Here is a 13,866-nt window from a genome sequence, read left to right on the forward strand (position 1 = left end):
ACTCAAACTGCCAAACCAACATTTACATCATTCACTAGTAAGCCACTTTAATCTCCCATAGCACAATTTTAATTAATCAAGCTTATACAAGCCAACAAAGCACAATATTCACTAATCAAGATGAGGTTAGTCGAAATCACAACTTTACAAGTAAGCCATTTTAAAACAACATAACGCAATACACTATTCAAGCTTCTATAAGCCAACAAAGCACGACATTTAAGTAAGTTAATATAAATCATCATAACCCACGATAAGTCATCATAAGCCATGATAAGTTATTATAAGCCACGATAAGTCATCATAAGTCACGATAAGTCACTAGAGCACTGTCTTGTTGAGCAGATACACTTGCGAGTGCATCCCCGGCTTCACTGGCCAGCACTGCGAGACCAACATCAACGAATGTTTGTCAAACCCCTGCGCCAATGGTGGCAAGTGCATCGACCGCATCAACGGCTTCCGCTGCGAGTGTCCTAGAGGATACTACGACGCTAGGTATACATCTTTTCAAATATCTTAGCGGCTCGAATCCTTCTATTACACATAACATAGCAATTAATGATATGTTTCGAGCCGTAAACATATATGATAACCTCTATACTGTTCATTATATTTCTATCCATAAAATTTAAAACTATTCAACTATAGTGAAAAATCTTTCGGATATAAAATGCTGAAAGTTTTCATTGTACAACATTATAATATTGAAATTTATTAATTACTAGCTGTTCCCCGCGACTCTGTTCGCGTGAAATAAAAAAAAACATAATAAGTAGCCTATATGTTCTTCCAGACTATGTTTTACATCTGTGCCAAATCTGATTGATATCCGTTGAGCCGTTTTGGAGATACCCTCAAACAAACATCCATCTATCCATCCATCCAAACATTCGCATTTATAATATTAGTAATATTTTAATTATTACCTACAGATGTTTGTCAGACGTCAACGAGTGTGCTTCAAACCCTTGCATCAATGGCGGGACTTGTGAAGACGGTGTCAACCAATTTATCTGTCATTGTTTACCAGGATATGGAGGTAAAGACTTTTAAATTAAGCCTTTTACTTTAAATAAGATCTATAGGATACAAAAGAAGGAGAAATATACCATTAAAATGGCCGCCTACTCGTTTATTACAATATTTATTTGTTTATGTTCATAGGTCAACGTTGCGAACGTGATATAGACGAGTGCAGTTCGAATCCCTGCCAACATGGCGGCACATGCCATGATCGACTTAATGCATACAAATGTGACTGCGTACTTGGATTTACTGGTCAGTATACGCAACAAAAATAATTGTCCCATAGTAAAAAGTCACTAGGCGAAGTTGTAGTTTTAAAAGTAACTTTGATTTAATTCCAATTAGTCTGTTTATGCTTAAGAATTGTTAAATTGGTCATATTAATAATTATAATTATAATAATATAAATATATTTTTTTTATTATTAGGTGTAAACTGTGAGACGAACATCGACGATTGCGCGGGTAACCCTTGCTTACACGGCGGCTCGTGCATCGACCTTGTGAACGGTTACCGATGCGTATGCGCGCCGCCGCACTCCGGCCGCAACTGCGAGAACACGCTCGATCCCTGCCTGCCTAACCAGTTAGTACACCACTTTACATTTTTTTTTTTTTGGAAAAAGACAAAGGTATCACTCAGTAAGCCACTTAAGATTTTTTTTTTTTTGTAAAAGGCAAAGGTAAAATACCACTAAACTCTGATATATGGACAGGCTATAAACCGTGGTATTTTGTGCCTATTTGATTGTAGCCATTTTAGCACTGACAGCTACGGTTGGTAGCAGTGATGAGGATTCGAACTACTAAAGCTACTACTACTATCAGTGTAAATTTATAGTAATTAAGGCTCTATTCCACTAGCACGACTTTGGTCACGCGCGATTGTTATTTTTTACGAAGAATGTATTCAATATCCACACTTTAAAGATAAAAAAAAACTCTGAAAAGAAATGTGACCGTCTTCTTCCTATGGCTAATACAATAAGTCTCAGATTCAGTAACTTGACCCAAGTAATATTAATTGTGTATTCGTGATATAGATGTCGCCACGGCGGTCGTTGTGTAGCGGAGGCGTCATACGCAGAGTTCACATGCGCATGCGGCGCGGGCTGGGCGGGGGCGTTGTGCGAGCGGGACGTAGACGAGTGCGCAGCATCAGCACCATGTCACAATGCAGCCACTTGTGTCAACACAGCCGGGTCATACGCATGTCTCTGTGCTCGTGGATACGAGGGTAGAGACTGTGCTATCAACACTGATGATTGTGCTTCTTGTGAGTTATCTTTCAATATGCTATTTATAACTAAAAGACATAAACAGGATCTCAAGTCTCTTTCCTTTCCAACCCTTTTCTTATAAAGAAAGAATTTGATAAGGAAGGAACTTATAAGAAAAATGTTCTCTTTCTATACGTCCCCTCCTCCGTCGATTAATAGTAGGCAACGTATCTGCAATTACAGATGTCAAAGGACAGCAGGTTGGTGATCGTTAGCCGTAAAATATTAACCAACACTTATTGTGATCTAAATTTTATAAATATATCTGATATATTGTTATTTCTCCAGTTCCGTGTCAGAACGGTGCGACATGTCTGGACAGCATCGGGGATTACAACTGCGTGTGCGCAAGCGGCTTCGCTGGCAAACACTGTGAAGTGGATATTGACGAGTGCCAGTCCAGGCCTTGTATGAACGGAGCCACCTGCAATCAGGTACACTATAAACTAAAAATCTAACAGACAGGCAGGCATAATTTATGTCTGGACTTGATTTATACCTTTTTTTAAATGATAAATGATATCAAATTTGTGTTTCAGTACGTGGCGTCATACACGTGCACGTGTCCGCTGGGATTCTCGGGCACGGACTGTCAGACCAACGACGAGGACTGTACCGACTCCAGCTGCATGAACGGCGGCACCTGCATCGACGGTATCAACTCATACAACTGCTCCTGTCCTCCAGGGTCAGTTACACCACATTAGCAAAGCACATAGCATAAGTTTGATGCGTTTTCTCACTTGATGGCGCTTATTTACATTTAATTTCAGAAATCAAAATGCCATAAATATGAATGTAATGTTTCAGGTATACGGGTTCGAACTGCCAGTTCCGCATCAACATGTGTGACAGCTCGCCGTGCAGTAATGGTGCCACCTGTCATGATCATGTCACCTTCTACACCTGCCACTGTCCCTACGGCTACACCGGCAAGCACTGCGAGGCCTTCGTCGACTGGTGAGTGTTGCCGCTCTGAACAACTCTTTGTAGAAACAATCGGTTGCTTTCATCTCTATAGCTAATATACGTTCAGGTGCGAGAACATGCCGTGCGAGAATGGCGCCACGTGCTCGCAGAAGGGCCCGCAGTACTCGTGCGCGTGCGCACCCGGCTGGTCCGGCAAGCTGTGCGACGTCGAGATGGTCTCCTGCAATGACGCCGCGCTACGGAAAGGTAATACACGTCACAGTAGAACCGTATTTAAATCATTGAGCTGAAACCATGTGATAATAACGCGTTGTTTGTGTCAGGTGTGAAAATGCAGCAGCTGTGCAACAACGGCACTTGCGAGGACATCGGCAACTCGCATCGCTGCCACTGCCTCGAGGGCTACTCCGGCTCTTACTGCCACCAGGAGATCAACGAGTGCGACTCCGCTCCCTGCCAGAACGGAGCCCAGTGCAGGGACCTCGTCGGCACATACCAGTGCCAGTGCGCCAAAGGTTTCCAGGGTCAGAATTGCGAGCTCAACGTCAACGACTGCCTGCCCAACCCCTGCCAGAACGGCGGCACCTGCCACGACCTCGTCGACAACTTCTCTTGCTCCTGCCCCTTCGGCACCCTCGGCAAGATCTGCGAGATCAACGTGAACGACTGCAAGCAGGACGCGTGCCACAACAACGGCACCTGCATCGACAAGGTGGGCGGGTTCGAATGCAAGTGCCCGCCCGGCTTCGTGGGGCCGCGCTGCGAGGGCGACATCAACGAGTGCCTCTCCGACCCCTGCTCGGACCCCGGCACCCAGGACTGCGTGCAGCTCGTCAACGACTACCACTGCAACTGCAAGCCCGGCTACATGGGTCGACACTGCGATGCCAAGGTCAACTTCTGCGCCAACTCACCTTGCCAGAACGGCGGCATCTGCACCGCCATCCAGGGCGGGCACGAGTGCCTCTGCGGTGACGGCTACTACGGCAAGAATTGCGAGTACTCCGGCTACGTCTGCGACCCCAACCCGTGTCAGAACGGTGGCTACTGTCGTCCCTCCGAGATCTCGGACTACGTGTGTGACTGTCCCTCCGGCCTCTCCGGCGTCAACTGCGAGGTCGATTCCATGAACGAGTGCCTCAGCAACCCGTGCAAGCACCCGGAGGCGCGCTGCATAGACAAGCCCGGCAGCTTCCTGTGCTACTGCCCGCGACAGTGGACCGGAAAGGTCTGCGAGATCCACGACCCTCACTCCCGCGGCGGCTACGGCAGCCCCATTTCCGGAGTCTACAGCAAGAACCCAAGTTTGACCTTCCAGGAGTTGGACCTCGCATTCCAGCGGGAACAGTGCGTCAAGTTGGGCTGCAAAGAGAAGCAGGGTGACCACCGCTGCGACGAGGAGTGCAATACTTACGCGTGCGAGTTCGACGGCAACGACTGCTCGCTGGGACTCAACCCGTGGGCGAATTGTACCGCGCCCATCAAGTGCTGGGAGGTGTTCATGAACGGCGAGTGCAACGAGGTTTGCAACACGCAGGCCTGCCTGTTCGATGGCCGCGACTGCCAAAAGTCGCTCCAGCGTTGCAACCCCGTGTATGATGCCTACTGCCAGAAGCACTACGCCAACGGTCATTGCGACTACGGCTGCAACAACGCCGAGTGCAACTGGGACGGCCTCGACTGTGAAAACGAGCCGCCCGACCTCGCCGAAGGCGTTATGTCCGTCATCCTGCTTATGGACGTGCGCACTTTCAAGGAGAACTCGGTCGCCTTCCTGCGAGACCTCGGCCACCAACTGCGAACCACCGTCGTCATAAAGAAGGACCACCTCGGGAACGATATGGTGTACCCGTGGAAGGGATCGACCGACGTGGGACTTCAGGACACGGAGTTTGGCAAGAAACATCAGATCGCCTTCACGGAGAGGGGACAGTCGGGTGTGCAGGTGTATTTAGAACTCGACAATAGAAAGTGTTCGTCGATGTCCGGGTCCGAGTGCTTCTTCTCGGCGCAGGACGCGGCCGACTTCCTCGCAGCGACCGCCTCCAAGCACTCGCTCTCCCCCGACTTTCCCATATTCCAGGTCAAAGGGGTCACGAGGACAGTTGACCCTATAGACTTGCCCACCAACTCGAAGTATGTGTTCATCGGAGTTATCCTTGTCCTGCTCGCGGGCCTGCTCATCGGCGTGCTGGTGACGGCGCAGCGGAAGCGCGCCGCGGGCATCACTTGGTTCCCCGAGGGCTTCATCCGTAACAATTCATCGACGCGGCGGCGCACGCGACGCCGTGGCCCTGACGGACAGGAGATGAGGAATCTGAACAAGGCTTCCATCGGCTGCATCGACGTGGACATAAACGGCGGCCACATGGGTCCGCCACACTGGTCGGACGAGGACGACGACGGCTCGGCCCCGCCCAGGGCGAAGAGGGCGCGCGGGCCCGGGGACGCCAACGGCGCGCCGGGGGGATACGCGTCCGATCACACCGCCATAACGGACTACGAGGAGGCGGGGCACGAGCCCAGGGTGTGGACACAGCAGCATCTGGACGCGGCGGACATCAGGGTGCCGCCCAGTATGATGACACCACCGGCTATTGTGAGTAGAAATGTAAATTTCAATATAAAAAAATAGCTCCAGTGACTAGAATTTTGCATATACGCTTTTACAACGGTTAATAGTGAGCTTATCATACTGAGTGCTATAAGTTGTATCTAAAAGTATGTTTGTGGTGCAGCACGACGGGCACGTGGATGTGAACGCGCGCGGGCCGCTGGGCATGACTCCGCTGATGGTGGCGGCCATACGCGGCGGCGCGCTGGACGCCGGCTCCGACGCCGAGGACGAGCAAACTGCGCACATCATCTCCGAGCTGGTGGCGCAGGGTGCGCAGCTCAACGCCGCCATGGACAAGACCGGCGAGACCAGCTTGCACCTCGCCGCAAGGTATAAACTTCACTTAATGACTAGCAGATAACACGACGTTTTGTTGAAGCCAAGAGTAAAAAGTCAAAACTTATAAGATTTTCTAAACTAATGTAAATGTTTGTTTCAGATATGCGCGAGCGGACGCCGCCAAGCGGCTTTTGGACGCAGGCGCGGACGCCAACTCTCAGGATAACACGGGCAGGACGCCGCTGCACTCCGCGGTCGCCGCGGACGCTATGGGCGTCTTCCAGATACTGCTCAGGAATAGAGCAACCAATCTAAATGCTAGAATGCACGACGGCACCACACCTCTTATACTTGCTGCAAGGTAAATATATACAGAATAATTCGACTGAACATCTTCAAGACATAATAAAACTATTTAAAAAAATACTTACATTTTTCTTATTTTATCTTATGAAAACAATAATTAGGATCAACTAATCGATATAATTTATTCTAAGTTCCCAATAAGACGACTAACCTTTGGTTTCTGAGACCAAACAGTATGTTTTAAACCTTGTGTATTACACCAGGCTTGCGATAGAGGGCATGGTAGAGGACTTGATCAATGCGGACGCGGACATCAACGCAGCGGACAACAGCGGTAAGACAGCGCTGCACTGGGCAGCCGCCGTCAACAATGTGGACGCTGTCAACGTACTCCTCGTACACGGCGCCAATAGAGACGCGCAGGATGACAAGGTATTGTAACTAGTACCCCATCTATCATACATTGACTATTATAATTTCAGTAGCGCCATCTATTAAAATATAAGATCATAGTATGGGAAAAATGTAGATCCTTTAACAGTGGTAGATCCCGCAACAACAATATTTGTTGGGTACACGAATTGGTCGACCGGTGCAATACCACGACCTCACAGAAGATTGGCGTCAAGTGGAAGCAATTCCGCGTACAGTCTAATGAGTGTGGTGCCGGAGGCCTAATCTTAGTCCTCTTTTCCTTCCCACCCTTTTCTTATTAGGAATGGATGGGAAAGGGGAAGTGGATTTGGTGGAAGAGGGGACGCATAGGAAGGCGAAATATCCTCTTTGTGTGCGTCCCCCTCTTCGTTGATTAAAGGCAACGCATCTGCATTTGCGGATGTCTATGGGCAATGGTCGCCTCGCTATTGCGGCGAATCCAGGTGGCCGTTTGCTCGTTTGCTACCTTATGATATAAAAAAAATCGAGTGAAAAGAGAGATGAGGAAGTGGATTATAATAGGAGAGAGATAGATGATTATAAGTTAGAGTAAGAGTAACAATAAAGTAAGACAGATATATTTGAACGAGCTAAGAGATAGAGATAGAATGAAGTTAGTGACATTTATAGTAAATCAAGTTGTGTATTGTAGGACGAGACGCCGCTGTTCCTGGGTGCACGTGAAGGCTCATACGGTGCATGTCGTGCGCTACTTGACGCGCTGGCCAACCGCGAGATCACCGACCACATGGACCGGCTGCCGCGAGATGTAGCACAGGAGCGAATGCACGACGACATCGTGCGTCTTCTCGATGACCACTGCCCACGACCTCAGCACCATCATCTTCTACGTCAGTACTTCCTCCCACACTCCTACCCTCACACTGCTAACTATCTCCTATTACCTCTTGAAATAAAAAGAATACTAATTGTAGATTTATCTCCACAGCATCCCCCAACCCTCATCCGCAGCTGATCAGCCAGCCTACAGTGATAGCGGGTGCGGGCGGAAAAGGCAAGCCGAAGAAGGCGCGCGCAAAGCCCGGCCCCGACAGCCCACAGGACCAGCCCTACGACAACAACAATATGCATCTCGCTCAGATTCGACGGTACATTACCATTAAAATCAACTATTTATTTATTAAGGCCTAGTAGGCCTAGGCCCAGGGCGATGATAAACCAACACTTAACTAGAACTTCGTAATTAATGATCAAGGGTTAATAAATTATTCTTGTAGAGCTGGGATTCCCAAAGTGGTCGATATCGCTTTCCTAGGGGTCGACATAAACGAAAACTGATTTTGGGGGTCGACGAGGTCTAAAAATCGACCCCAATTAATAGTAGTCTGCTAACTTAAAGCATTGCATATTCTCACTCTGTCTTCTTCTATTGACCTAAGTCAGAATGAAAAATAAAACTCGGTAGCAGCTGTTTTAAGTTAGCGGACCATTATGAATAAGGGGGTTGATCTTAAAAGTAGGTAATTTGGCCATGGGGGGTCTTGTCCAAAATAGTTTGGGGATCCCTGTTGTACAGTATTTTAAACAACAATACCCCTTAGGAATCAAAGAGACGAAAAACAGAGTAGTCATAATGTATTTGAGAATTGGTAATTGGAATATAACTTAACTTACCCCTAACTTAGGGTAGGTTCATAGCTCCTCGGTGAGGACGTATAGCTGATGATGATGATGAATTGGAATATATCATTTAACTGTTTGTGCAGGAAACCAAGTGTAAAAAAGAACAACAAGAAGGTGGCGCAAGAAGTGCCGCAGAGTGTAGAGAGCCTCGGCTCCAGTCTCAGCCCAGTCGAATCGCCGCTGCAAAATTTACAGGTACATTACATTGAGATTACTTACTTAAGTCATACATTACATACTATTTATATTGTTTGTCTTGATTTTGAGTTAGATAAGACAGAAAAAAAAATATAAAATATGTTTTTTTTTTAGTTGGTCCTTCGAGCACAATACTCCATACAATATAAGTTGAAGATGTATTACTAAATTAATATAAATGTGTGTGTTTGTGTCAGGACTTGCCGTCGCCGTACGACGCGACGTCTCTGTACTCGAATGCTATGGCGCAGTTCCCCGGCATGGAGCAGCTGGTGCAGCACAAACAGCCTCCCAGCTATGAGGACTGCGTCAAGGTACCCCTCATATACTATGTACGATATAACACTACTACTTTATATATTATCTGTTCGTGAGGAACTAAAAAAAACTTAACAAGTAGCCGTTATGTTCTTTCAGACCATGTTTTATATCTATGCCAAATTTCATTAAGATCTATTAAGTCTTTCTGGAGATACCTTCAAACAAACATCATTATCCATCCATCCATCTGAATTTTTAAAATTTTTACTGTCACAAGAACCTTCTGAAAATAACAAACACAACAAAATTGAAATCTAGTATTGGCTTATCTATAGTTTACAGTTGTTTGCTATAATATTGTTGTTATTGTTACAGACGGGTCAGACACTGCAGTACGGCGGCGGCGCGCTGGGTGCTTCACTGTCCCCACCCTACTCCAACCACTCCCCCACACACAGCAATCACACCACTTCACCGCACGCATATATAGGTACGTATTTAATATAGTACGTATAAACGACGTATACGTAATTAACGGTACAACAAAACTTAAAATCTTTTGTCCTCAGGGTCGCCGTCGCCTGGCAAGTCGCGACCATCGTTGCCGACGTCGCCGGCGCATATGGCGGCGCTCCGTCACTCACATCAGCATCAACACCAGCTAGATGCCGCTACGTATTCAGCGCTGGCACATCTTAGTGAGTACACCTGCACTTGATAGTGTAACATAACAATTTTTGGAACGAAGTTCCTTATCGCGCGTTGTGAAAGGGGGCTAGACGGAAAAAATTCTTAAAAGTTGTCACGACACTTTTTGATATAGACGAATGAGCGCTACTTCACCATGGCAACGACGTGACAATATATAACGAAAATTCATAGAAATAAAATGTACTTCTTGTGAAGATTTAAGTTTTTTATTCATAGAATAAACATTGGTTCCTTCACTAATTAATTGAAAGGAACTTCGTTCCATCCGGGTGTCCCAACACACCTCTCAAGTTTTTTTTTTTTTATGTCATAAGGAGGCAAACGAGCAAACGGCCACTTGGATTTACTGCAACAGCGAGGCGACAGTTGCCCATAGACATCTGCAAATGCAGATGCGTTGCCTACCTTTAATCACACAGAAAAAGGATATTTCTCCTTCCTATGCGTCCCCTCTTCCGCCAAATTCCCTTCCCCTTCCCATCCTAATAAGAAAAGGGCGGGAAAGGAAATTCCAAAAAGATCTTTACTATCTTAATCTTTATTGTTGATATTGTCAACTAACTTGTTTATGTACAGGTGCGAACGGACAACACAACGCGCAGCTGCAGGCTGTGATGACACACGCTGCAGCACTGGGACAAGTGCAGGGACACCATCCTGCGCTCACCAACATGATATCTGGTCAGTATTGAAATCTGTACGAATTCTAGCTAGACCCAAACTAAGACAAGGACACATAGACAAATGTATGAGGAAATTCATAAATTAAAAAAAAAACACAGTAGAAGCCGCATTATTGCTTTAAACACGGTAAATGTAATATTTTTTTCTCACTTTCTAATTAGTTTTCATATATTACTAGACTAGCTGTGCCCCCGACTTCGTCCGCGTGAAATTCTGTCTTCGGATAGATTTTTTTTATCGGTTCAGTAGTTTTTGCGTGAAAGCGAGACAGACTGAGTTACTTTCGCATTTATAATATTAGTAAGGATTATAATCTGATTAAAGAACTTATTTTGTTAGTATTTCCGCATATGGTCAAATTGACCATACAAAGAGATATTATTAACGAGTCATTTTGCTTTGTCAGGTATAGGTCTGTACGGTAGCTGGGGTATTGGCGATACGTTCCCGACGCCGTCTCCGGAATCACCAGACCAGTGGTCAACGCCATCGCCTCAAACGCCGCTAACGCAATCGCCACATTCAGATTGGTCGGACCGCGCTGCGTTATCGCCAAACGATATGCAACAGACCAATAAGGGAGCAACTGAAGCCATTTACATATAAATATATTAATTAACATAACTGTAAAGTTATGCCACTTTTGACCTTATGGGAGTAAACATAAGGTTGATATTCAATTTGATATTATTTGTAGAACAATCTGAAAACATTATAAAACTTTTTTGATGTTCACAATTGTATTTTTTTGGTGCATATTTTCAAATAAAGGTGTTATTAATGTATTAAAATTGTAGTTAAATTTGATTTAGTTTTTCTCAGTTAAATGAAATGACATTAAAAAAATATATAATCTCAAGGTGCTAGTTGGCTAATGAAATAGACTGATCTGTATCGCCATCACAACCTAGCACTAGTAAATCTCTATAGGACAATAATATGTACGTATTTTGTGAATCTCCATTCTTTTTTTTATTTTATAAAACGCATTATTTGTATTGAAATAAAAAATGTTTTTATAGGAAAATTGTAACATCAGCAAAAAACATGATGATATTTTTCTAACTTTAATAATATTAATTAAAATTGCATTTTAAACATGTAATTGAAATTAACAAAAAAAAACTGTTTTTTTTTATTTTTTACCGATTTTTTTTTTGATAAAATGGAGTTTCACTAGAGTACTGATAAAATCGGATATGATAAAATGAATTGTTGTGTTGTTGAATTTTTTTATAATAATAAGCTTGTTTATATGACAATGTGTTTTGAAACATTAAAAATAAGCGGGAAATCTTGATGAGATTGTTTTCATTAACGACATGAACGGATATTATTTATGTGTGATTCCTTAGCGCTATAACATTTTGTACTTTAGTGTATGTACATCTTTTTTTTTTAATTCTAAGACAGATTGTTTAGGTTAAGTTTTTAAAACTAAGATTGACGCCTGACATAGTCAATAACTTACTAATTTTTTTTTTTTCAGTGATAATTATATATTTATTAAAAAATAATATACATAACTTTTATTTGAAATCAGCATCAATCTTAGTTTGTTTGATTTTAGGTTATTTCTTCCGCGCTTTTTTTAAATCATTCCAATTGTTTTCCAAATAAGTTTTATAGCGGGAAAATACAAGTAAATCTTTTAAAATTTCAATTTCAATAATTAAATACGGTTGATAGATTTAAATTAATACAAAATAAAGTAAAATACGAAATGGCCGTTTACCGTATACGTGTTTTGGTGGCGGCCATCTTATTTTTGCGTATTTTCCCGCTTTTTATTGCTCCAGTATCGTTGTGCAAACAAATGTACAACAAAGATCTCATCATTCCATTCTCGCTTTAAAAGAAACAAAATCCTTAGGACCACATTCTATGCTCAATTTGTTACAAAAAAAAATATTCCACGTTTTTTTTATATAATTAATTGTATTATATAAATGCTAAGTAATTTTACAAGTTTAAAAAACTTTCGATGTCAGAATATCTGCGTCTAATATTGTAAATATTTAAATTGTAATCTGTTTCTTTTTATATATAAAAATATATTTAACGAGTCCGAACTTGAAAAATGATCTTCGTAGTGTAATTTATAGTTTTTAAAATGGAATATATTTTTTAATCTGTGTCATTATTATGTGCCAATGAGCAAAGTTTCAATTGTGAAAAGAGGTTGCAACTGTTTTAAAAACTTTGAATGAATAAATTATGAATTGTAAAACTAATAGAATTAAGTAGAATACATTCGCGTGCTTCCTTTTAATGCATTCTTAAATTTATTGTAATATGTTCTTGAAATGAAGTTTTAAAAATATTTGATCTTAAAAGTACAAATTTTCATTTTGAATAATATCTATGTTGTCCTGTTTTTTTTGAAAGAAAGAAATCTCAATGACTTAGTAAAATTTATCACATCTGGGTAAGAATTTATATTTCAAGTTAATTTTATTAAAAAATAATCGGCCATTTTGTTCAGTAATAGTTTTTTACTAATGTTTTAAATTTAATTTACTTTATAAATAAACAAGGAATGGCAACCCAATTATTCAATAGATAAGCTTTTAATTTGAAATAACTTATTTTGTTTTAGTCAATTCACAGCAGAACTATCTAATAGGTGAGGTTTAGTAAATTTTTTCGTAATATTACTCAAGAAAATTCAGGACAAATAATGTAAAATCCACTTTGGCACATGAAAAAGAAACTTGTAATACGTGTAAAGCGGGGCACAAAAATTGTAAAGACTTTTCGAAGTCTCAGTGTGCCTTCAACCTAGCTCTAAGTATAGGGACATTGTAATTTAAACGACATATGATAAGTTCTTAATTTAAGGTTAATTTTAAGGGCTTGTAAATAAATTTTATTACTATTATTATTTTTATGAAATGCATTTCTTTGTAAGAATCTAAAAAAATTTTTTTTTGAGGAAAATCAATTTTTTAATTATTTTCCCCCCGTAAGTGACAATAAAGGAGTAATTTTTATACAATTCGTTTTATTATCTTCTTTCATATCCATAGAATAAACACAGTTTTAATAGAATACACAAATAATTTTTAAACTTTCAAAATCTAGATTTTGCATTCGCTCAAATGTGATTCCATAACGAACTGCAAAAATGTGAACAGTGGGCCTAGTACGAATATTTGTGACAAACTTCGTATCGTCATCGACAATTTTGTCAAAATTAGTATTATACTTTTGGTGTAATTTACGCTCGATAAATACACAAATCTTGTCGATTGCGATTCTCACAAGTATTCGTACTAGGCCCACTGACAAATAACTTTCGATAATTCACGTGATTGTCACATCTCAGTTGATATCCGTTATAGAATCCCTACAGAATGAATGTTCTTTGTCTAGGGGACTGATATGCTTTACAGATAAATAACAAAAAGTTTGAATTATAACCATGGTTAATCGGACAAACTAAAAAGTGGAGTCAAGCCACTTTTAAAATAAACGTCTCATATATAATTTA

General features: G+C 42.2%; 1 protein-coding gene across 2 annotated transcripts in view; it reads left to right on the top strand.

Annotated features, from left to right (window-relative positions):
• Positions 1 to 11,075, top strand: part of LOC106711415 (neurogenic locus Notch protein) — a 115,601-nt gene extending 104,526 nt beyond the window's left edge. Inside the window, exons 13-33 of one of the 2 annotated variants that reach the window (XM_045686469.1) lie at positions 346 to 498; positions 936 to 1,042; positions 1,168 to 1,281; positions 1,458 to 1,614; positions 2,072 to 2,304; positions 2,597 to 2,742; positions 2,848 to 2,996; positions 3,119 to 3,268; positions 3,345 to 3,484; positions 3,562 to 5,837; positions 5,977 to 6,185; positions 6,295 to 6,495; positions 6,704 to 6,872; positions 7,528 to 7,726; positions 7,825 to 7,984; positions 8,603 to 8,714; positions 8,915 to 9,049; positions 9,354 to 9,468; positions 9,548 to 9,676; positions 10,266 to 10,370; positions 10,780 to 11,075. In XM_045686469.1, the coding sequence (XP_045542425.1) occupies positions 346 to 498; positions 936 to 1,042; positions 1,168 to 1,281; positions 1,458 to 1,614; positions 2,072 to 2,304; positions 2,597 to 2,742; positions 2,848 to 2,996; positions 3,119 to 3,268; positions 3,345 to 3,484; positions 3,562 to 5,837; positions 5,977 to 6,185; positions 6,295 to 6,495; positions 6,704 to 6,872; positions 7,528 to 7,726; positions 7,825 to 7,984; positions 8,603 to 8,714; positions 8,915 to 9,049; positions 9,354 to 9,468; positions 9,548 to 9,676; positions 10,266 to 10,370; positions 10,780 to 10,979 (5,359 nt within the window). In that variant the 3' untranslated portion in view covers positions 10,980 to 11,075. The remainder of the gene's footprint in view (positions 1 to 345; positions 499 to 935; positions 1,043 to 1,167; positions 1,282 to 1,457; positions 1,615 to 2,071; positions 2,305 to 2,596; positions 2,743 to 2,847; positions 2,997 to 3,118; positions 3,269 to 3,344; positions 3,485 to 3,561; positions 5,838 to 5,976; positions 6,186 to 6,294; positions 6,496 to 6,703; positions 6,873 to 7,527; positions 7,727 to 7,824; positions 7,985 to 8,602; positions 8,715 to 8,914; positions 9,050 to 9,353; positions 9,469 to 9,547; positions 9,677 to 10,265; positions 10,371 to 10,779) is intronic. The other variant, XM_045686470.1, reaches the window with a different exon arrangement.
• Positions 11,076 to 13,866: the final 2,791 nt, after the last annotated feature.

This window comes from Papilio machaon, chromosome 3, assembly GCF_912999745.1.
Source record: "Papilio machaon chromosome 3, ilPapMach1.1, whole genome shotgun sequence".
NCBI lineage: Eukaryota > Metazoa > Arthropoda > Insecta > Lepidoptera > Papilionidae > Papilio > Papilio machaon.